This window comes from Gavia stellata, chromosome 20 (genome assembly GCF_030936135.1).
Source record: "Gavia stellata isolate bGavSte3 chromosome 20, bGavSte3.hap2, whole genome shotgun sequence".
NCBI classification, from domain to species: Eukaryota; Metazoa; Chordata; class Aves; order Gaviiformes; family Gaviidae; genus Gavia; species Gavia stellata.
The window spans coordinates 7,844,163-7,867,563 of NC_082613.1; the positions used below are offsets into that span (position 1 = coordinate 7,844,163).

Sequence of the window (23,401 nt, forward strand, 5' to 3'; positions counted from 1 at the left end):
TCTCAAACAACTCAGGGGTGTAAACCTTGCACCAAAATTCTGTCTTTCATTTCTGTTTATAATGTTGGGTTTAATTTATCCTACATCATCATTAAAACTAAGCTGCTTACATCAGTAAATTGAAAGTGTAGAGAACTCTCTACAAATCCGAGCAGGTTTTGGTTGCTACCAAAAATACTAAGGACTAGTTAAATCATTTACCCAAAGACACTGAACTACAATAGTACATGAAATCTGACTTTTAACTTTGTAAAATGAGGCCATTTCTGCTTAGTTAGAACTTCTTGGGTCTGGAATCATCCTGTGGACAAATGTTTTTGCAAGTTTTCTGGAGCAAATTTCTGCAGCAGAGAACTGAATTTGGTCCTAAGGATTTAAAAAAAGGAAAAAATCTGCCTGCTTGAGCATTGAATCCTTACCTATAAAAAGCTGATGTTGCTTTACTGGATTTTCTTGACAGAATAATATTATATTTCCTTTGATGAAAGACCTCAGTGACCCAGTCAGCTTGAAGCTAAAAAAAACTGAGGATAGATGTAAAAAAAAAAAGTCCTTAGACTACAGGTTAGCCTCAAACTCAACTTGGCTCGAGGATTCTGTATTTTTTTTCTGCAGTGATTTTATCTTTCTTTCTGGCACCCTTAATGTACTGCCCTTTTCCTAGGATAGAGAATCGAAGCTAGCAACTGTTCCGAATAGGTGTATAATTTAGTCATGTAGTTTTTCTTTTGAACTAACAAATAGCAACCACAACACTCAATAGATCCCGGATTCCGATCCAGCTTCTCTCTTTCCAGGCAGTCTCTCAAATATCTATCTTCTGATGAGCTTTCACTTCAAAGTAAAGCTAATGAAGTGCCTGTCAACACGTTGCAGTTATTGCTGCTGCTCTGACTACAGATGAATAAATATGTAAAAGAAAAAAAAAAATCCTTATTCAACTCCTCAGATGGAAACCACTTCAACTGTATTTGCCCCATTTCCTGATCAGTCTGCACAAGAGTTTTCATAACTGTTACTCAAATGCTTGTCATACTAGCGTATTTTTTTTGCAAACAGTAAGGAATATTAATAGAAAATTGCAGTTAGTAATTTCACATATTTGTTTTGGAAACGTAGTGTTCAAGACCTTGTAGATAACTGATCAGGGTAGAAAACATGACGCTTTGTTTATATCTGATCAAAGCATGCCAGTAAAGGGTGGAGGAAAGTGATTGAGGGAGTATTATTTAGACTGCTCTGTGAATTATCTTTAAAAGCGGATATATTTTTTTAAAAACCAGAATTTTAAGCTGTTGCAATTCTGTTGCCGTACAAACAGAGAAAAATCATGCCCTTTCTGCTGAGGGGTATTTATGCACTGATAATAGGAACAGCAAACTGGTTAGCTATTAAGTAAAGCAGAATAACACCTTTTATTGCTGAGCCTGCAACCATACTCTGCCACAGGAAATAAAAGATAAATATTTGGGTGGACTGTGGGAGATAAGTCCTCGGTAATTTTAACATTTATCCTGGAATATACAGGAACTTGATGGCAGCAGTTTACCTGTTCCCATCCTGGAATATACTGCATATGGGGCAGGAGGGAAGGAGATTCTGGCCATCTTTTGCTGGGTAAATGGATGAAGAAACTTTAATGAGAATTCCCCCTGGTAGAGGGAGTAAGGAGGACTATAAGCAATGGGCGTTTGGGGGCTATTTCACAACTTGACTGCTGGCATAAGAGCCATCCTTACAGCAGGGAGGGTCCTTAACCTCCTCAACCCAGTGAATAAAACCAGTAGGATTTGTAAGCCAGAACCATGCTCCTGGGCTGTTTACAGATCAGTGTGGTTTAACTGTAAGCTGACAGGGGTTAATACTAATCGGTTAATAGTCTGACCTGTTACAGCTCAAGATCTGCTGAGTGGTGCCTTCAGGCAGCAGCTGTAAGTCACAGGGGGCTTCAGCGTGGAGGACCGAGAGCACGCTGGTGGCCGAAGCTGAGCTACCTTAACTGCAGCAACCTGTTGTCTTTGCGTTGGCAAAGGAAGGCAGAAAGGTGGATTAAAGTCTCTCTAACCCTCTCTGCTTCCTGCCTGTGAGTCTGTGAGCGGCAGGAACAGATCTCAAGCATGACTGCTCTTTTAAGCGGAAATTTCTTGAGCAAAAGGTCACCTCTCATATATATTCTTAAGATAAAAGAAAAGCTGCTTCATAAAGAAGGTATGACCCAGAAGAAACAGAAGAACTGTTCCTTGAGTCTAATGAAATGCAGTGGAGTGTGCCAGTTCAGACTCTAGCACAAGACCAAAGCAGGGTATAGTGTTTATCTCAATTTTGAGGAAAGAGGCAGCAAGCAAAAGGAAAACTCTTATCAAAGTTATCCAGGTCACAAAATAAGTTACACCCTCATAAGGCAACAGTTCGTATGGTTAGGAACCTAGATAAGAAAATAGTATAGTAATAGTTCCCCAAAGCAAGAACCAGAAGATGACTCAGAGTAGACACAAACTTTCCACCATAACTGTTTTAAGTAAGCTTATTACTAGAAGAAAACTAGGGACACTGACATTTAAGAGATGGAAGAACGCTTCCCAAACGTAGTGAAACAAAGAGCCTAGTAAAAAGTAAAATGGTCTCCATGGTGCATAACAATAGCTGCTGAGTTAAGTTGAATTTATTACAATGTGTGTCTAAGGAAACTGGAGGCAGAATTTGGACCCATGAATCCAGCAACCTCAGTTGATGCAATTTATAGGTAAAAGGTGATAACTTACATTTATGAGAACACTTATGCATTAAAGACTCATGAAGCTGATAAAGCTGGGCTGTTTGTAAATTATTACATACAAACTGCAGTTTTGTCCTAAAACTAGTCACAAAACTTGGTATAATTTTTGTCTTTCTTCCAGGTGAAACAAAGAAGTAACTAAGCCTATTGCTCTAGAGAACCGTTTAGTTTAATGTAACATCATTCAAAGTTTATTGACTTTTTATCTTTCTCAAGCTCTTCATATTACACTTTCCATTCCTGCCAGAAACATCTTGGCAATTCTCTTCAATGCACAACTTGACATTTTCCTTCCAGTTTCTTAGGGGAAACAGGAACAAAAATTAAAAACGCTGTTCTTAAAAGTATGTCAGAAAACCTTCTTAGCTGAAAGGGGTTTTCCCTTCTTCTGAAAGACCATGCTTAGGCAATCTCTGCATCTCTGAAGTGCACAATACACCGTGGTCATGTGTCTTCAGCCTCCAGGATTCTGTCACCTTGACCAGTCTTATTTGAGAGGATTTTGTGATGTCTCTAGAGTTTCCTTTCGTCCCAGCGTATCTGAATACCCTGGTCTGATTGCACGGAAGTCGTGGAACCTCCAGCCTGAGAGATACTAAAAGCTCAACTTGACAAGTTCCTCAGTAACTTTGAACAGGAGGTTGGACTAGGCCTCCAAAGAGATCTTTGAGATCACAAAATTGTAAAAGAAAATCTTCATCAGTTAATTCAGTCTTACAGAGGGAAATGGGTATACAAGAATGATTCCTGGAGATAATTACAGGAAATTTATCATAAAATTTTTAATAGCAAGCCTAAGATCTCAAACAAGAGAACCTGTAACTTCTGCAACAACTTTGATATGCCTAATAGTACCAAACAAAGGAACTGCATAAGGACATTAGATATCTAAGTTAAAAAAAAAAAAAAGTAAAAAATAAGGAATTCTAAAACAGGATTTAAACTTTCTAAAAGCCTTCTATGGAATCCATCAAGAAATGTACAAAAAGTCACTGATTACTTTAAAAGAAATCAATCTCTCTGAATAGGTGACTATCACTTAGCTCTTTTCTTTGTTTAAATAGACAGTGCTTTTCAGAATTTGGCATCTCTCCCCAGGATGCGTTTGTTATCGGTAGTGACACTAACGCCATTGCATAGACATAGCTTGAGAGACAAAGCTCCTTCAGGTTGCAGCTGTAAGAGGAGCTGAGCAGTAACGTGATCCCAAACTGTAATCTTTGAATGATGAGCTCCCAGAAGCTAGGTTGCTGCTTTATTGAGCCACTGTTTCAACTCATGCAGTGAATCGTCCTTCAAGAAAAATAGATGGTGAATTGATTATATGTATATGTGAATAGGCAGAAATAATAGATTAAAACTATTATAGATTGATTATCTCAAAAATGTTTATAAATTAAATCTACAATTCCACAGGGAAACAGGTTGTGTTGCAGTCATCTCTGGCAGCAGGGGACAAGGAATATTTATTCCCTCATCATTCTTTTCCCCCTACCCCACCCCCAAAATGCTCGTTTCTTCCAGAAAAAGAGGAGTAAAGAATAAAGTAAAATCTCTCCTGCTGCTGTAGAAGTCCATGGTGAGTCCCCATCTTGCATGTGGGGTCCCCCCAACTCAAAAAGAATGATAGAATTAAAAGGTAAAATACTGAGAGGAAAATGCATATATTTATTGAATGGCTTCTGTATCAAGAACTACATAAATTAGGATTTTTTTTTGCTTAGAAAGGAGTTGGCAGGAAGGAAGATGACAGTAGCATACAGAATGACTACTGTAACATAAAAGGTGAACAGGAAAGATCAGTTGTTGCTCAAAATAAAAGCAGTAGAGAGTATCAAATGAAACTTAGTGACAAACAAAAAGAAAGTACTTTTTGAAAAAGCATACTTTAGCTGTAGAATTCTTTGCCACAGGATGCTGCTGGATGTCAGGAATTTATATCAATTCAGAAATTGTTTAGCTAAATTTCTGTAGGAAAAATCCATCAAGGGCTATCAAACTAAGGATGCTACATGGAAATCACTGAGTTGAAGACAACTGGAAAAGTATATGGGGCAGTAGTGTTGTAAGCTGCAGCTGGAGGAGGCATCCTTTTTTGCTGCTCTGAGTCAGGATCTGGGGTTGCAGAGAAACTTTGGTGTTATCTTTTAAATTGTTCTCATCTTCATGTGGCTAAAATTAATTTGGTTGAAATATGAGTGTGCATTACATGTGAGTTCCTGTAAGCACATGTAACAATTGTGAAATATAGATAATTGAGACTTATTTACAGTGGTTCTTTCCTATAGTAACTGTAGTATACATTTCAGCTGTAGCCATGCTGGTTTTTTAAGCAGCAGCATGTGTTGAAATGCCAACACCCAGGGTAACTGCTTCCATTTGATTCAGTATTGGAGGCTGAGGGTGCAACTTATCCCGCTTTTATAAGGTTCTGTACCTTTCTGCAATAAGCTGCAGAATGATAAAGGGCTTGCGTCAGGTCAAATTACCTGGTTATTAGCATAATAGCTTCTTTTTATGGCAGAAAGGAAGACACTACTTTATACGATTACAGTGGGATGGGAATTAATTGGTAGTTCTTGAGGGCACAGAAGAATGTTATTTACCAGGGCAGAAGAGTCAGCTAAGGAAATGCATGTTCAGCCTCCTGCCCAGCTGTGCCTCCTCTTCACGTATTCTGCACTGCACAGGTCTTGTTGTTCAGCTAAACGCATTGAGCCTTCCCAGGATAGCCTTGAGAAGGCTGTGGAATGAGACATGCAGGAGATTAATCAATAAATCTTATGGGGATCCATATTTCGGAGGAATTTACAAACCGCATGCCTCTGGTTGAAGTGCTATTACAATAGAAGGAACTTCCCAGCAATTCACAAAAGCTCAGTGGGACCCAAAATCCTTCTATAAAGGCAACGTTGCTGAGCACCCAGCAGCTTTTCTTTAACTCAAATGAGGGTCAACACTATCAAAGAGGGTGACTGCGACCCATGGGATTAGGTAAAGTAATAGATGAGCTACTGAACTACCTTGTACCTCAAAAAGTCATTTATATCTTTGCAACTGGGAAGAGGAGCTAGTGCTGCGAATGTGACCAGCCTGAGAATGCTGTGGCTGGGACGTTGCACTTCCGTTTCACTGTGAAGGGTGCTAAACAGAGTTTTAACAATTAATAAAGTCCATGGTGTGTTTTACTTGTTTAATCCTATTCTTTCTTTTGTGTGCAAGCTTCTGGGTATGATCTTTCTCTTTTTTACTGATTTTTACCTGTGTGTCATCTACTCATGGCACATACTGCTGTAAGTGTAAGTAATTTTGTTTAAGTTTTCTTCTTAAATCATAATCAAAGATAAATTATTGTCTTTGGGAACTGGTACTGCAATCCGAGAAAGGCTATTTCTTCAGTGTAAACAAGCTCTTAAAATTCTTCCAGCTTATACTCTTTTGAATTGGGATGAATCAAATTCCTGAAGAAACCTGTACAGATACAGTGATGCTGAGAACACTTTCATGCCGTGTTTGTTCATGATGTACTAATTTACTGTACTGCTGAAACACTTTGATTGTAACCTCTTTTAAACAAATCACAAAACCCCACTGATTAAGTCTCAATGTTTTTTCCACTTTCTCAATATTTGTTCAAAATAACCCCAGAACGCATCAGAAGAAACAGAGATCGTAAGCAGTGAAAAAGCAGACACATCTTTAGAAGCTGTGGCTCCTGACAAAGACGAGAGTAAGAGCCCAGAAACCGCAGAGGTGAAACCTAGAAGAGAAGAAAGTAAAACCCCCAAAGCCAACCTGAGGAAGTTTTTTAAGCTGGTAAGCAAAATACTGAATTTCAAGAGTTGAGAGTGATGTGTTCAGTGCAAGGCTGGGGGTGGTAATTCTTGAAAGCTCTTTTGAGAATAAACGTCTGGAAGAGTGCGGGAGTGCAGCTGTGCCCGTTTCCAGAGGTGTGTGCACATCTGGGACCTTGCCCCCCGCCCCGGCCCCCGCGCATTTCGCGTTCTGCATCTCCCTCTCGTGGCTCCTCCGGGAACAGCCCCGGGGCTGCCACAGCTCCCCGCGCTCCCGGCTCCGGGGGCTCCGCCCCGGCCCTTTTCCCCTGCCGAGGTGGCACAGGGCGGTTCAAGGGCCTTCATCCAGCACGGGTGGTTGCCGCCGGGGAAGCCTTCAGCTTCACAGACCGCTACCACGGGGTGATGCGAGAGCCGGGCAGATGCTCCTGGAGGAAACCATCGACTATCAGTCACGGCAGTATCAAACCTCCCTGCCCCGCACCACGGTTAAGTCCTGTGCGTGCTTCAGGGAGTCAAGTTTTTGGTAGCAAAACTTCTTTTGGCAGCTTACGCCAGGTTAGCCAGACCGGCACGTAAAAGGATACAATTGCTTCAGAGATCGCTCTCTGCAGTTACCTGAAAGGGGGTTGCGGAGAGGTGGGTGTGGGTCTCTTCTCCCAAGTGACTAGCAACAGGACAAGAGGAAATGGCCTCAAGTTGCGCCAGGGGAGGTTTAGATTGGATATTAGGAAAAAATTCTTTAGTTGAGAGAGTGGTGAGATACTGGAATAAGCTGCCCAGGGACGTGGTGGACTCACCATCCCTGGAGGTGTTCAAGGAGCGTGTGGACAAGGCATTGTGGGACATGGTTTAATGGGCATCGTGGTGTTTGTTGGTTGATGGTTGGACTTGATGATCTTACAGGTCTTTTCCAACCGTAGTGATTCTGTGATGTTATGTGTTAGATGGAAAAAATAAGGGCACAAAGCAGAATCTAATCCTCCTTCCCGGAAGAAGACTGGAGGAAAGAAGGAAACCACTGAGGTGATGATGTGGCTGGTATCATCTTGTGGTTATAGGTAGGAAGAGCTATCCTGTTGGATTTATGTACAAACAACAGCCAGATGCTATTCCTTAAAAAAGTCTAGAAAAGTGGCCAGGAAAATAATCCAAGTCTAGAACTAACACTTCCCTGATTAAAATTGTAGCAGGATTTATATAGCAACTGATCTATTTTGGCAAGGTCTGCAAAAGTGTATGAAAGATTTCTTATTTTAATCAATGCTGGTTTATTTTCAGGCAGCTACATGGTGTGGGTGTCAGTAGCTTATACATTAAAATGCGATAAACATAGTTTCTTACAACACAATATAATAAATAGCCTAGGTTGTCCAATCTGTCTGCTCTCAGGTACATGCTGGTACATACAGCTGTGAACAGTCACATTGTCAATGGGTAGAATTCGTGAGTCAGACCCTAGAAGGTACAAGCCTTCCTGATTTATTTTTTATTTCCAAAAGTTTACAGTGTTTCTTTTATTTTCAGTTGTTTATTAGCCTCAGCCCAAACCACGATGGGTGCATTTACTTTTTCTTCAGAGTTACTTTACTATGTAGCTACTCTGGTGCATTTGAGGATCTAAGCTAAAATTCTTAGTATCAGCCAAGAACCATGCACCCAACGTGCCTTTAATTCCAAATAACACTTTACAAAATTAGTCAGTTTGGAAAAACTCAACCTTATTCCTAAATCCAAGGAGACTTGTGGTCATCCTGCATAGAGGCTGGTCACCGTGGCACATGCTGGGCATGCAGAAGGTGACTCAGGAGCAATGCATATAAAACACTGACGTCTGTGGCAACCATGACTTCAAATCATGTCACCCTACCAAAAAAATAGCACTAATTAAAAAAATAAAGCTGTTCCACACCCATCGTAGTCACCATGGAAGAAACAGCTGTGTTAAAAGCAGTAGATGTAACGCAGCTCTAATCAGAGCAGGGGTTTAATCCAGATTTTGGTGTAGAAAGACAGAACTAGTACATAGGCAAACATCTCCCCACGTGGGAAGCAGAATTGTATTAACTGTGTAAGTGGTCTGGCAGCTTTTTGAAACCTTTAGTATTCATATGCTCTACTTTTGGCTATCAATTTCCAAACAGATTGTGGACTATTTTAATACATTTATTTTCCTTGAAGTATGTCCCAGGCTGTTTTCTCTGAATAACTTTTGGATTACTGGATCACTGCCATGCTGTTGCATACGATTGGAGCTATAGCCCTACAGCTTCGTGCCAACCGGTCAATCAGTATTTCTGATTCCTGAGGCAGACAAGAATCTGCCTAAGCCACTGCTAAACAACTAACTTCTGTAAAGCTTTTGAACTAGTGGTGAGTGCTGAAAATACATGAAATGTTTAAGACTCCAACATAGGCTTGATTCTCTCACAAGGAAAAGTAGGGGAAGCTCCAGCACTGTGGGGCTGAGAGCTGAGATGAGTACTGTAGGGATGCCTAATAGGGCCCTTTTGCTCAGAATAGCTATGCTTGCAACCTGGGTACTGGAAGGTATAATTTCCACTCAGAAAATGTCCATTTCCACTGTAGTTTTCTCTTGAACCCTACAGTACCAGCCCTACCCTACAGTAACAGCCATAAAGCGGAGGAATTCCCAAGCCAGCTTTGCAATAGCTAGCTCATGTCCTGGTAGAGGTGTAATTCTGGCACCGTGTTGCTCAGAGCAGAGTAATTTGCACATTTTGGGGGGCTGCCATTTGCAGCCTCCCCAGTCCTCATGCTAGTGTCACTACTCTGCTGTTCATACTAATGTTAGTTAATTTAAAACTAACTCAGACATACGTGAGTTTACACTGCAGCTCTGGCCACAACATGAATGCACATTTAAGGAGCACAGTAAAAGGCCTGATATCAGACCATCCCCTTGTGCTTTCTACCTGTGTGAGGAACTCAATCCTTAGTACCTCTTACCTGAAGCACCAGGGATAAAATGATGGCTTCACGTGGTTGCATCTGTTCAACCTCTTTCACTCCCAAACCTGGACAAACCTCAGCCAATGCCTAAATACCTTGTGGTGTTCGACCTCCCACAGGTGACACTGGGGCAGGAGGCTCCTGGAGGTGTGAGAAATGCCTTGAAGTGGCATCAGAGCCTGTACAAACCGTGCCATCCACGTGATGCAGGTCACTGACTCATCCAGCAGGTCCTCTTGGAGCACTCCTCCTGCCTCGCTGCAGGTGAAGCGAGCCATGAATTCTAAGATTGGGATCTTAACAAGCACAGGTACTTATGGTCTCTGAAACAAACCAACTGTGCTTGTTGGTGAGAAGGAACGTGGCAGGACTTCCTCGATAAAACCTAGGCTCCTGTTTACTGATAGACTTTATTGTTTAGTCTCCGTTCTGGCAACAGATGGATTATTGCTCTGGCTGCTGAAAGAGAGTGACTTTTAATTTTATTAATAGGATTGTCTACTGGGTTTCTCTTCTGCCTGTAGAAGATGATCCCCAAGGTATTCTGCTTCTGATAACATCCACAGTTATGTTACACAGGTTAACGACCCAAGTGCCTAAGAAAAGATAGCTTATCTTCTTAGGAGTCAAGACTGGGACTCCAAAATTAATTTTAATTCTACTTCAGTCTATCATGAGCCTCAGACAGGCAGGTCAGTTATTGTCCATGTGCTTCAGTTTTGACATATTCTGCTCAGAGAGCACAAGCACAGGCTGATAGCAAGCAGACCTTTAGATCCATAGCACTGTAGTTAACACTATTGACACAAGGATAGCCATTGCGAGAACTAGGAGTAATTGACTCAGGAAAAGGCAGTGTGTATCTCAAAGACTGCCTGCTGACTTGCTCAGTACAAATGTTCCTTCTTATTTGTGATGAATCGTTTGCAATTGCAAAGGTCACCAAAGTAATTGCTGTGGTTAAAATGGGAGAGGGTTAACTAATGCTAGAAAAGCTATTGGGAAATTATACAAAGATGTAAAGTAACAGTTTAAAGCCCTGTAATTCAGTAAGAGATGAAGAAATACCACTGCTCTTTTATCTAACTAGGCTACACCCACATGAATGTGAAATCCTGTGCTTCCATTTGAAAGTCACTCATGCCTCGTTAATCAAAATCAAATAGCTTTCTTATTTACAAGGTGGGATGCATCAAACCCAATGCAGATGTCTTGATAGAAATGGCTACACCTGAGCTAGTCATCCCAGGTTCCCTTTAAAGGCACTGAGTAGAGGCGAGCAGGTCTTAGAGCTCCTTAGGATCTAGGACAAGAGCCTTGAAAGTTCATGCTTTTCTCCATGGAATATAAACAGAGGCAAAGCTAGGTAAGATAAATTCTTTCAGAATGTCTGTTTTGAGATATTTTGTGGGGATAAGAAGGCTGTAAAATGGCATTTTTAATCACAATAAGCAGAATTATCAACTGTAAACTGAGGCTGTAGCCTTTGTCCTCAGCTGGGAAGTTGCCTGGCAGCATGGTTGGTCTGAGATAGCATTGAGTAGGGTCTCTGCAAATAAAATGTCCTATTTCTGGATTAATGAAGATGCTCCCAAGGAAAACATATCTTTCTGGAATAACAAAAAAGGTTATTTCCAAATTGTTTGTAGTGTCTATGTTGGCCCACTTCCTCACGAAAATAAACTTTTACGTAATAGTGTTTGTAATCAAGAACAACTATTTTATGTTGTCCCACCTTAATTTTCCTTCATTATTCATAAAAATGTAGCAAATCTATTACCTGTCCGCACCCTCCTCCATTTAAAGATACACTGATCCACCCTTATTGCCGCAGAAAGCAGAAAACCCTTTCAGGAAGCCTGCAGCAGCAGCAATCCTACATGACCAAAGGCAAGGATAAAAGGTCAGCAGTGCTCTAGAGAGAAATCCTTGTGATCATCACGTATATGTTTTACTGAGGGCAAGAGGAAGCTTTGAATAGGCAAAGACCTCAAGGTCTTTACTCTGATATTTATGTTCTGGTAAAAAAAAAAAAAGGGATTACTAAAGATTGGCTAAAGCTGGGGGGGTGTTATTTATTTATTTATTTTTAGGAAAAAAGGTAACAAAGTGGTTGCTGTTATAGAATAATTTTATTTTTTTTCTGATGGCATTTAAAGACTTACTGAAATAGAAATGCAGATAGATCTTATCTCACAGTACATCTTCATACACTCTGGACTAAGTTTCTATCCTGTAATGTTAAGACAGACCACACTGCTTCCTCCCCTCCGTTTCTGCGACCTCTTACACAGATAAAGAGTCACGAGCATAAACATGCAAGAGACTGAGCAGCAGCGTGTTCCAGAAAGAGAATTTTTCCCACAATTTGTGACAAATAATGAGTTGTCATGGAGTGGTTTAGTTTTCTATTATGCTGCTGCTATAAATTGATTTTCTGGGGTTTTGTAGGAAAATCAGAGACTGAAATAGGTCCTTGCAATAACACCATACATAGGATCAAGCTGATACTGCTGTGCTTCAAGTAACAAATCTACAAGCTGCAGAAAACCACAAATCCGCCTGATCTATCTTTAGAACAAAAGTCACATCCTCTCATTGTTTTCATTGAACTTATGCAATGAAAAATGACATTTAAATTTGGGCACTTTGAAATTCTGGAGTTTATTTTATGCTTTACTGCTAAGCTCTGTAGCTTATATGGTACTCAGGAGAATACCATGTTGAACCCTCTAACACGCTTTTTAATTAAACATGTACATACTATTCCTTTTGTTTCTTTTATATTACTAATTGTAACTAAACCTTAATTTAATTGTCACAAATCTTGTCATTTTTTTCTCATTGAGCTAGTTTTGTCAACTAGGTTTTTCTCATTTTTAAATCTAGATAGAAACAGGGGGTCATACCTTAAAAAGATATTTCAGAGTTGAGGTTTGCTCTGAATGACCTGCCAGTGCTGCAGCCTCAGGGTCTGCTCTGATTGTCCTGGCTGGGAAGAGTGGGCACCAAGAAGGGCCAGTACTTAGATGTATAGAGAGAGAAGGCATAAAGTGGAAAGCAAAAATTGTGAAAAATGGATGCGGATGGTAAAATATAAAAATATATCCATAAAGCTGAGTGGGTTTTAATTATTCACAGGATATGCACTTAGTATGATCGTTAAATAGAAAGGAAGTCCCACTAGATATTATGAGACAGATTTGCCTCTGAAAGGCAAGCTAAAGCTCTTTCCTAGAAAACTACGGTGGCAGGGCTGATAGCACTGTCTTGTTTACTGGCTGATGTGTTCTCTGGTCCACTGAGACCTCATTCATATTTCTCAGGCCTTAATGGGAAAATTGACTTGCAAGAGACAATCACTTCATGTGGAAAAGAACTAGCAAAAACCTGCCTTGGAGATGTGGGTATTTCAAAAATGTTGGTAGCGTTTCTGAAATGTCTGGTTTGGGTTTAGTGTTGTAAAGAGTATCCTTAAATCAAACCTTGCGTTTTTTGATTCATGTGTGTTTTCATATTGAATTAATGCCTCGAACAGGAACCCAGTTAGAAGTCCTATAATCCTTTGTTATTTTAGTCAGTCAAGGGTGATGAAGGGACAACCAGTTCAGAAGAGGTAAATGGCCCAAGCCCCAGTCACCAAGTAAGTGCCTGGATTTTTTCATCTTTTGGTGATGGGTTGCTGTCACCTACTTCCATACAACTCTAGCTTTTGAAATGTGAAAAATCACTGGAAGAAAAGTGGTACATGCTCCCTGAGATTCATATATTTACATATTCCTGTACTTATCTATTTATTTTTCCTATTCATATTGTTGAAGAAGATTTTAAAGGGTCACTATCAGATTTTATTAAGAAAATGCTTTTTTCCAGGTGTGTTCCTTTTCTTAAAATAATTAGTGGTTTTATGTTCAATTTTATTCCTATCTCTCTTGCTATTATTTTACTTTCTGCATGTACCTTGGCTTAGGCAGTGAAACTAAATACACACAGCTAGAATAATTTTTACTTTGTTGATTTACTTGTCTGCTAAGGAAAGGATCATTTAGGTGGAAACTCTGTAGAAAAGAAATGAAAGTGAGAATGAAAACCATTCAGTGCAATTTAACAAAGGCCATGAAAATATTTTTTCTTATTCTGTTTTTGTTTCTTTCTTTCTATGTTCATAAAAGCTAAACCAAAACTTTGTATGTGACCTTTACAATTTCATTAGAAATACAAATACTGTTACCTTTTCTGAGAGTCAAACCCTCATCTGTTGCAAGTCAAGATATCCAGAATAATTACATTCAGTAATGAGAGATAAAACACAGGTTCTGTGTATAGACAGGGTTTCCTTTAACCTGAGAACAAATCTGAAGCTGTATTGAAAACTGACCTTTCAGAATTTCCTTTTTTATTTCCTTTTTTTAATTAATAGTAAAATTATTTTCTTACTCTTCCTATCTTCATGATGTCCTGTGATACTAAGGTTAATCTTTATGAATTATTTCTCTAAAAGCATCCCAAATATGGAAGGTCTTGTTTTGTGGCATTTATTCCTTATTTCTTACAGCAGCTTTGTGAAATGATCTGGGTAAGTGAGTAAAAGTCACAGTCCTGGATCTACTTTTTTTATTATTTTAATTAGCAGCCAGTTTCCTTCCATTTTTTTTAAATCAACTTATTAGTCTTCCTTTTTCTCTCACTTGCACGGGTGTAAATTAGCACAGTTTTACTACGTGGAAGAGCTCAAGGAAGATTGTATCTGCTGATTACTTTTTACTTTTTTGGAATTTCTGTGAAATGATCTCCTTAAATCATGCTATCACATCTCTGGAATGCTGTGATTCTTCTTTGCTTTTCATCACTGCCATTCTGTAAGCTACAGAAATGCATTACAACACTGATCTAAAATCTGCAGAAATTTAGGGGTCTGTCTTTTGCACTTAAAAAGCAGCCTTGGATTAAGGTCTCCTGTAACGTGATGGGGAAAAATACTATCCTGTTAATCATTTTTTTTTTTTCTTTTTCAGTGGCACTGTTAATGTTGAGAGAGTAAAAGCAATCTGTCAGGTGCAGATCACCCTTTAGAATAAGAAACATTAACATGTTTCATTATTCATAGGCTTCACTTGGTATTTCCTGAGCTGTTCCCATCAATATAAAATATGCCAATTTCCTGCCTTTCAAGGTTAATATGAAACACCTCAAAGAGATTATCTGATTGGATTTTTTTTTTCTTATTTTGCCTGGAAAATGTATTATGAATATTTTTTTAAAGTGTTTTGTTTGACTAACATCAAAGGCCCAAACCTGCTCACAGAAATACTCCTGTTGCATCCAGTTCAGATTTGGCTGCTATACTGTAACTATGAGGCACCTACACAATCAAACACGTGTGGTGAGGAAGACTCGACTCTAATTTTGCACCCTCAGAATAAACCCACAGATTTCACAGAGTGTTAATAAAGGTTAGAAGTTGTTCTGGCACCTTTGAACTCAGACATATCCAGTCTCATAGCTGTATTTTGGGTGCTGTGGTTATTTTTGAATTGAATGTGCACATTTGCAGTTGTACCAAAGAGAAACATTTCAAAAGCGACCAAAAGCAAAGAGAGTAAGAAGGATCTTGTCAAACTAACCGATGGGTTCAGCAACTGAGAGCTTCCCGTCTGATAGTTAAAATGAGTCAGAAAGAAAAAGACAGAATTAAATCTGGGTTTATGAAGTTCTGTTCGTCCTTGTGCTCGAGAGCTCCTGCATCACTTGGGCACTCAGAAGTGCATCCAAGCAGGTGTCTCTCCTCAAGCGAGGTGAACAAGATGCAGGTAGTGTGTGGTGTCTATGCAGCCCCAGGCGACAGCTCTCCTGTTCGCTGACGTTATTGAATTTGCTTTAATAAATTATCGACACCCAGATGGTGCCTGCCTGTGGTGTATGGGGCTACCGATCACCTGCATCTCCAGGTTTCATGTGCTGTCTTCACGTATCTCCTGCAACTAGAGCAAAGACTATCTACATGACTGTGGTTTTTAAGTCTAAAAGCAAACAAATCCAGATGTAAGCAAACATATACCCGCATACATCTGTCCTTTGGAAAAGGAAATAGTTAAATACAAGCACATATTTTGCTGAGGACTTAAGCTAACTGGTCAGGACTAAATGCATTAAATGGTTGCAGGTTCTATAATTTAAATGTGGGGCTTTTTTAAGATTAGGTGGGGAAGAAAGGTGAATCAAGTGAAAAAGGCCAGTGGTAATGTTGCTACCCCTTCTCATTCTTGTTTCCCCAAAATTAGAGTTCCTTGAGGGTTTTTTTAAATAGATATGAGAGGAGGTGTATTTGCATTCTGTTTCTTTAGAGTTTCTGCTTTCAGGTTTTTCTCTGAAATCATGATGTCTAAAAATGTATTTGTTTTTAATGAAAGCCAACCTTCTCATGTAAGTGTATAATCCCAGGCCTTTAGAAGAACACCAAGTACTTCAAGACTAATGGTAAAATTCCTAAAGTTGGAAAAATTGCACAGCATTAAGCTCTGGGCTGTTCCCTGAGGGCAGATGTAAGCTTTCCAGCCTTCCAACATGGCAAATTTGTGTGCTATTTTAATTATTATGTTAATAAAGAAGGCAGTATGATTTTTTTGCATCAGAAAAAAACCCATTTTCAAACAGATCTCCTAGCAAAAACATATCTAGTCATCTGCTACTCTGCAAACATTGACAGTTTCATTGTCTTATCCTTTGTTTGCCAGATCTGATTTTTCTCCTGTGAACTTCAAACATATCCCGTACTTCTGAGTTTCAGAATCTTTTCCTTTACTGTAAATAGGTGCTCTGTCATTGTGTTTGTCTTTGAAATATTTGCTATCTCTTCTTTTGCACTTGTATGTGAAATTTTCTATGATGTTGTGGCCTTCCATAGCCAAACCCTATGTTGTTAATTTTTTGGTGGAGTGTGGCAGTTTTATAGTGGAGTTGTTTCTATCCTTTGCTTTATGGTGTCTTTTACTTCTTTTCTCCCCCAAATCTTTCCCTTGCACCTTTTGGGTGCTTTCACAGCCTGGGATGCAAAAGCTGGGGGAGTCTCCGTTGGCAGTGCATGCTTGTGACTCTGTGCATCTTTCCATGCATGTTCTCTGCTTCCTAAGACAGCTTCAGCATAGACGTGTATGTAAATATATCAAGTCTATGCAAGGATAGTTTGATCTTGCAGTCTTTGCTCATGTAAGTAATTCTATCAGCTCGCTGGGAGACCTTCCCCAAGTCAAGGCTGTAGGAGTCTGTTGCAAACACAGTAAATGAAAACCTGTTGGACAGCAGGATTTCTCCCTGCCAGGTGGCCTTTCATTTTTTAATATATTTATGGATCGCCTTCCAAAATGTTTACATTTCACACTAAAAATAACCATTGTTTGAAACTGCTTTAGACATTAAACTCCACAGAGAGGCCAGTTGCCCCAGCTGAAAGTGAACCTGTGAGCCAAAAGAGCAAAGAGAGTTCAAAAGACAAGAAGTCTACAGTGGAGCTGAGCAAGCAGAAAGGCAGCAAACAGGAAACCAGGGAGCAGCCAGACTCCAGGGAGCAGCAAGCAGCCGAGACCGACTCCATCCAGAACGGAGGAGACGCTTCAAAGGAACCCCCCTTCAAGAAGACAGAGAAGAGGCAGTCACTTGGAGGGTTTTTTAAGGGCCTTGTAAGTCAACTTGATCTTATCTTTTCAGTCATTTTTCAGCTGATTTAAGCACCAGCCTGCAAGCTGTTAACCATATGAGATTTGTGCTTGGATGGAGTGCAAATTCACGAGCAGCTTGCAGGACTAAGGCCAAACAACAGTAAGTTTTTGGGCAAAGGCAAGAAATCTTGGGCCTCAGGGTACTGATTCACAGGCAGGTATGGTTTACTATGGGAGAGCTATAATTGTTCCCACACCCCTGTTTTAGAGGTTCATGCCTCGGCTACTGGGTTGACTCAACCGTTTCTGCAGCAGGTACTGAACCACCTACAAATTACAGTGTGTTTATTAAGGAAAAGTGGAGGTGGTGCAGGTTTACCAGAGTAACCTGCCTGCTATGATGGTGGTTCAGCTGCTGCTTCAGAGCAGCTGGGACATCCCTGCAAGGCAGGAAATCCCTGCAAGGAAAAAAAATCAAGGTAGATGCTGAGTGGGTAGGAACCAGCATAGTGGTCACAAGATAAGCACCTTGTGTTAGCTCAGTTATAGACTAGTTAAAACAGACAAAAAAAATGCACGTGGTATTTTTTCTTCCTGCTTTTTTTGTTAAATTTGTTAGATTTTGTTAAATCTTACCCTGAATTTGCTATACCCCCTTCACTGAAACCTGAAATGTAGAAATGAAAGAATTTAGCATACTAAAAATCTGAGTTTCTATAAGGCTTAGTGTTGCTGATGTAACTAGTGTTTCCTCAGAGCATTAAATCGATGGAAACTTTTTTTCCCCTTGTCCATATTCAGGGGCCAACATAGAAACAAAAGCACAGGTTAGATCTGGGACTGCCTCTCAAGCCTCAGCAAGAAGGGAGATTTCCATTGCTTTTTATAAATAAATTGGAGGGATGTAGTTTGCTCCCCTTTCCTCAGATTGCCACAACAGCAATGAATCCACAGAGCTGGGGGGTCATTTTTAGCATCTTTTGGAAACCTTGTATGTACACTGAGCTTCATCACAGATTTCAAGTGATGCAAAAAACCTAAACAGATTTTACTGTTACCTGCAATGATTCCTAGTGAATCTGGCTCCCCTAAGAGACATACAGCTTTTTTTCCTTCCTCCCTACCTTACTTGTAAGGCTATCAGGAAAGACAAAGAGCTAGGCAATCTCTAGGTCTGCAAGAAGAAAAGTCAAGCAATATAGATTGAAATGGTAACACAGATTTGAAAATTAGCCCTGTTAGGACACCGGGTGACAAAGTTAGGCTGCCATGCAGACCAGTATGACTCATTCAGAGGCAGATGTTTTTCCACATCATAAGAAGTGTTTAATTTGCACACGTTTCACAGAATTACTATGTATCCTACAGAGGGCAATTTGCATTATCAAAATAATTACATATTAGAAGGGGAATTAAGAACAAAAGAAAAATAACTTTTTGCAATATTGATTAGCAACAGTTCAGCCACTTCTGCTTTCTGTTTCACCCTGTTGTTCTGGGGTAAAATCCTGATCCACCATGAATCAGTGGGGTTTTCCTGTAGTTTCAGCGGAGTGAGGAAGTCACAGAGTTCACCTGGAGTAACTACCAACTTGCATTGGCTTCCACTCATCTTTGCTCCCAGTGAAATCAAGAGGAGAAATCTTTTTGCTTAGCACAGTGTGAAAAAGCCAGGGTATTGTTTTACGTGTATCTGTGAACTATATTAGCTGACTGAAGTTACCAAACACATGCATGCTCATGTGCACTTTACTTTCCTCAACCCCTTTGCCTCCAAATTCTGTATGAAATTTCCATTGTGCACAACATCGGTGCATGTGTGTAACATCTGATCCCCGCTCACAAGCACAGTGTGTCGGTGTCATATCCTGCTCCGGGTATTGGCAACCTCTCCCTAGCAGTGAAATCAGGAGTTCTGTTACTTAAACCACTTAGATGATGGTAACAGATCTCTTACGTCAACTGGAGGGGAGGAAGACAGCCACATTTTTCTGGCATAGGCTATCTAGAAATGGGGCAAATGTTAACTACCTCTACTATTCCTGGAGGCTATCTAGAAATGGGGCAAATGTTAACTACCTCTACTATTCCTGGAGATAATTGAGATTTGGTTTTCTGGTCTGGAGATTTGTTGAAATTAAGCACTGACAGCCCTCATTTGTCAAAATTCTCACTGTAGCCACTGTGTGAGAAAGGGTTTGCCTGTTGGTAATTGCACTTTATTTTGTATGGTGTCATTCATCCAAGCTGTATCCAAAAATGTTTCATAGCATTTAACAATAGATACAAATTTAGAATTATTCCAGAAAGGGAGATATGAGGAAGTGCAACCTAGTGAGGAAACACTTTCAACTGCAAGTTCATGAAAGATACAGAGAGAGGCAGGAAAGGTGTCTCTGATTCAAAGGGCAAGAAAAAGCTTTTTGATCAAGAGAGAAGATTGTGAAGAGGTAAAAAGACCATTTGGGGAAAAAATGCATAAGAAAGGTGGAGGAAGTAGGGATGTTCTAGGAGATATTTTTACTTGCTCGAGTAGTATGCCAAACAGTTTGGCTGTATAGTTCCTTATCTTCTGTTGCAATTATAGAGGTCAATAGTATTCCTACAGCATCCCTCTCCTGTTAACAAAAGATGGCACTTAAAAAAAAAAAAAAAGTGACGTTTTTTTATAACAGTATAGCTGATTTGGTCAGTTTATTGTGCTTTTGAACTGGGGGAAAAAAAACCCAAACAACCAAACCCACAACAATGAGGTCTGTGCATGGAAAATATCTCACAGAAAATGACTACCTCTTTTTGAATATCCTCAAGAAGATTACCCACACCTAAGAAACCTAGTTCTGCAATGCTTCTAAAAAATAATCTACACATCTCCTAGGTGACCATACTAAGCCCCAGGAAGGTGTAATCATTAATCTAAAAGTATTAGATCACACACAAACCAATGCCAGATTTTTTCTTTCAAGATACCAGCTCAAATATCTGGTAACAACTCAGCAGAAATAATAAGCTTTATGCTGATAAAATGGAAGCAGGAGATATTTAAGATGGGATCCAGCAGGCCTTACTTGTTCCCATAATCTGTGCCCACCAAGCTCCTCCTAAATTCTGGTGAGCTATTTCAATAGCAGCTACTTTAACACCACTCTCTCCTGAATCCATCGATTCCTCTGGGAGAGGGCACAGAGTAAGAGGATGTCAGAGTGCAGGAATGCAGCTGATGAGAACACTTCAGTTCAAACATCTGCTCCCAGTTGGGCTTACAAATACTGAAACTTTTGATAGAAATGGAGCCACTTATGCAAGCAAACAGTGTTATGGCTCGGCTGGGTAGTTTTAGCACAGACGATAAGGTCCAGTGGTTGTTCCTATGGTAAAAGAGATGAATTTATAAGCTATATAAAATGCAAAGGTATTTAGTGAGTCTTAGAAAGATTAGATTAGAAAGAAAAAGAAAAAAAAATAAGATTAATGACATTGTTTTCTGAGCTGGAATAACTCATACTGAAGTTGTCAGAAGCTGGGAGTGCTTAGCATGCGGAAACTATTCTGACCTATTCTGATCAGAGTATCTGGTATACTGACACAAACTTCTCCTGAGCACAAGCTGGAAAAAAAAGTATACTCCAATACCATGACATTCCTACATGTACACTTTAAAGTGCTCTGCCCAAAATAATATGTTCCAGCTTAGCTGTCACAAATGCAGTCAACTTCCACTGCACTGAAAGGGGTTATGCAAAGTAACTGAGAGCAAGACGTGAGCTGGTGCTACCTGTGCTTCCGAATCTGAAGGCAGACCTGGAATTCGTCTGTTAAAAGGGCGGGAACAAAGTTCTTTATTTCACATCAGGTTTGGAAATTCCAGTTTAACAAGAATCATCAGCCAGTCTCCCTCAAAGCTTCCTGCTTTAATCAGCAACCACCTTGAAAATGGGTGCAGCCGGGAGACTGTAGTATAGGCAAATAACATGACACTTCTGCAAATGTACTAAATGAGTCAAAATGGGGATTATGTCAAATGAGCTCCCCCTCCCCTACTCCTCCCTCCATCCATTTATAGGAAGAATGGCAAATAGTATCATCTTGTTTCCTAGATCAGTCTAGAAATGGCTTAATACCTTCATGCATCACAGAGGAACAGCTACAGCTGACAGACTCCATTACTCTTGTAATGTGGGAAATCTTTTAATCAATGTGTAGGTTTTCAGGGTTGCTGCATAAATTTGGAATGACTAGCTTGTTTGGTATTGTTTGATGAATATTGGAACCTACTACATTTTTTTATGTGTCTTCCATTTGCTGCTACATATAAGTGGCCAAAAAATTTTATTCTGTTCTAGAGCGTCTTCCAAACTCAACAGTGGAGTAAGCAGAAGCAAACCCATTGCAGCCAGCTAAGCTGCACAATATTACAGTTAGTTTAAGACAGGGGTTTCTTTTAGTTCATTGTGGTTTTTGGCTGCTCTTTTTATACTTAGATTTTTCAAAGGTGAAAAGTTAAAAGAATATCAGTGAGGTGGTGTCTAATCAGTATACAAAACCCACTGTTTTTACTTCCCTGAAAGGGATGGGGAAGTTGAGATCTTTCGCTCTCCTGGTCTGACACAGAATAGTCCTATGGTGACCTGAAGTGATGAGTCAGGTTTCCAGTGTGAAACGTACTGTGTGAAAGGACAATTCGCATATGATTTAGCACAGTTCCTATTGTAGGGAAAGCACATAGCAGTCACCTTTAGCTTTGTCATGCTGTTTTTTCTGTTTAGCATGTAATGATTTAGGCATCTGGCTACAAACAGGATTGGCATCTTACACAATGTTAACAGTGACCTCTGGAACAGTGTTTGTGGATCAATTGCTGTTATGTTCTGAAGTTTCGATGGCTTCAAGGCCAAGAAAATTAGGTCAAGGCATTTTAAACTAAAGCCAAGTTTTTATCAGCTACTGGTCAAAAATTTAGTTGGTATAGCTAGATCTATGCATTTCCTTCGTCTAAGCCAGACTAGTGTCTTGAACTGGGTCCAAAACCAGAATTATATTTGTAGTGTGAAAAAGCTTCATCACTCTAACGTTGTCAAATACCTGTCATGCATAAAAGTATTTAATGTTCCTTTAACTTAGAGCAGACCAAGGCTGGCTATAATACACTATTAATCATGCTTGAAGGACTCTTAACACGGTTTCAGTGAACCGTTTAGGCCAGGGAAATTTTAAAGAAAGTTATGCCAAAACTACAATACTGAGAGTACACAGCAACATGTCTCTGGTATGTTAGTCCAGTTTCTAAAGACAATTTCTTTCCATGCTGACTGGGAAAATTACCTTAAAAAAACCAACACATTTAGGCAAAGTCGCAAGCAGCAGCTTTCTGGGGTTGTCACGATACAGATGGTGCTCATATACCTATGTGTATTAAATAAAAGGCAAATTAAGAAAAGCAGAGAGGTGAAATGAATGGAAAATATCTGCTAGCAAAACTGACACATAACCCCAGACTTAACTGTTCTGAAATATTTGAAAATTTTTATAAATTTCTGTATCTTATTCCACAGGGCTCCAAAAGGATGTCTGATGCAGAAGTGCAAACAGATCCAGTGTCTATCCTACCTGCTGGGAAATCCAAGTAATGAATACACTTGGCTGCTGAAGGATCAGCAGCTCTCTGTAAGCTCCCATGCAGTAGAGATGACTCATTATTTTCCTTTACAAGGCTGTCATCAAATGCCTGAGGCTAAAGCAAACATTGGTGTATCATTTAAGGTATATCATTTACAGGGTTTGTTCATTAGATGTTAGAAAGCAACTCGAAAGATCACCAAGCAATGTGTAGTATATTTAAAGAAAGGTCATGTGGATGATTTTAAGTCTATAGAGGGTAGAGTATGTAAGGTAAGAAAGTGGCAGTGAATTAAATAAATGGCAGAAAAAAATGCATGTGACAAAGGAATGCAGTTTGTGCAGCAAGGCATGAGCAACAAATCCTCAGCTTTAGAGAGCTTTAAAGCAGCCAGGAAAAAAAAAAAATCTCCTTTGATAAATGTTATACCTAAATGTAAAAACAACCAAGTACCTTTTGTGGTTTTCAATAGAGCTGAAATTAGCAAGTATAATAGAATCAGTGGTTATAAAGTTATGCTTCGTATTGGTTATTAATGTAAATTAAAACGCTAAAATGCAAAGGCTTTACTTGATTGAGACAACTC

General features: G+C 39.7%; 1 protein-coding gene across 1 annotated transcript in view; it reads left to right on the forward strand.

The window, feature by feature from the left end:
• Positions 1–22,825, forward strand: part of BCAS1 (brain enriched myelin associated protein 1) — a 49,793-nt gene extending 26,968 nt beyond the window's left edge. Inside the window, exons 9-12 of the mRNA XM_059827341.1 lie at positions 6,425–6,592; positions 13,121–13,186; positions 16,953–17,219; positions 22,751–22,825. Coding sequence (XP_059683324.1) covers positions 6,425–6,592; positions 13,121–13,186; positions 16,953–17,219; positions 22,751–22,825 — 576 coding nt within the window. The remainder of the gene's footprint in view (positions 1–6,424; positions 6,593–13,120; positions 13,187–16,952; positions 17,220–22,750) is intronic.
• Positions 22,826–23,401: the final 576 nt, after the last annotated feature.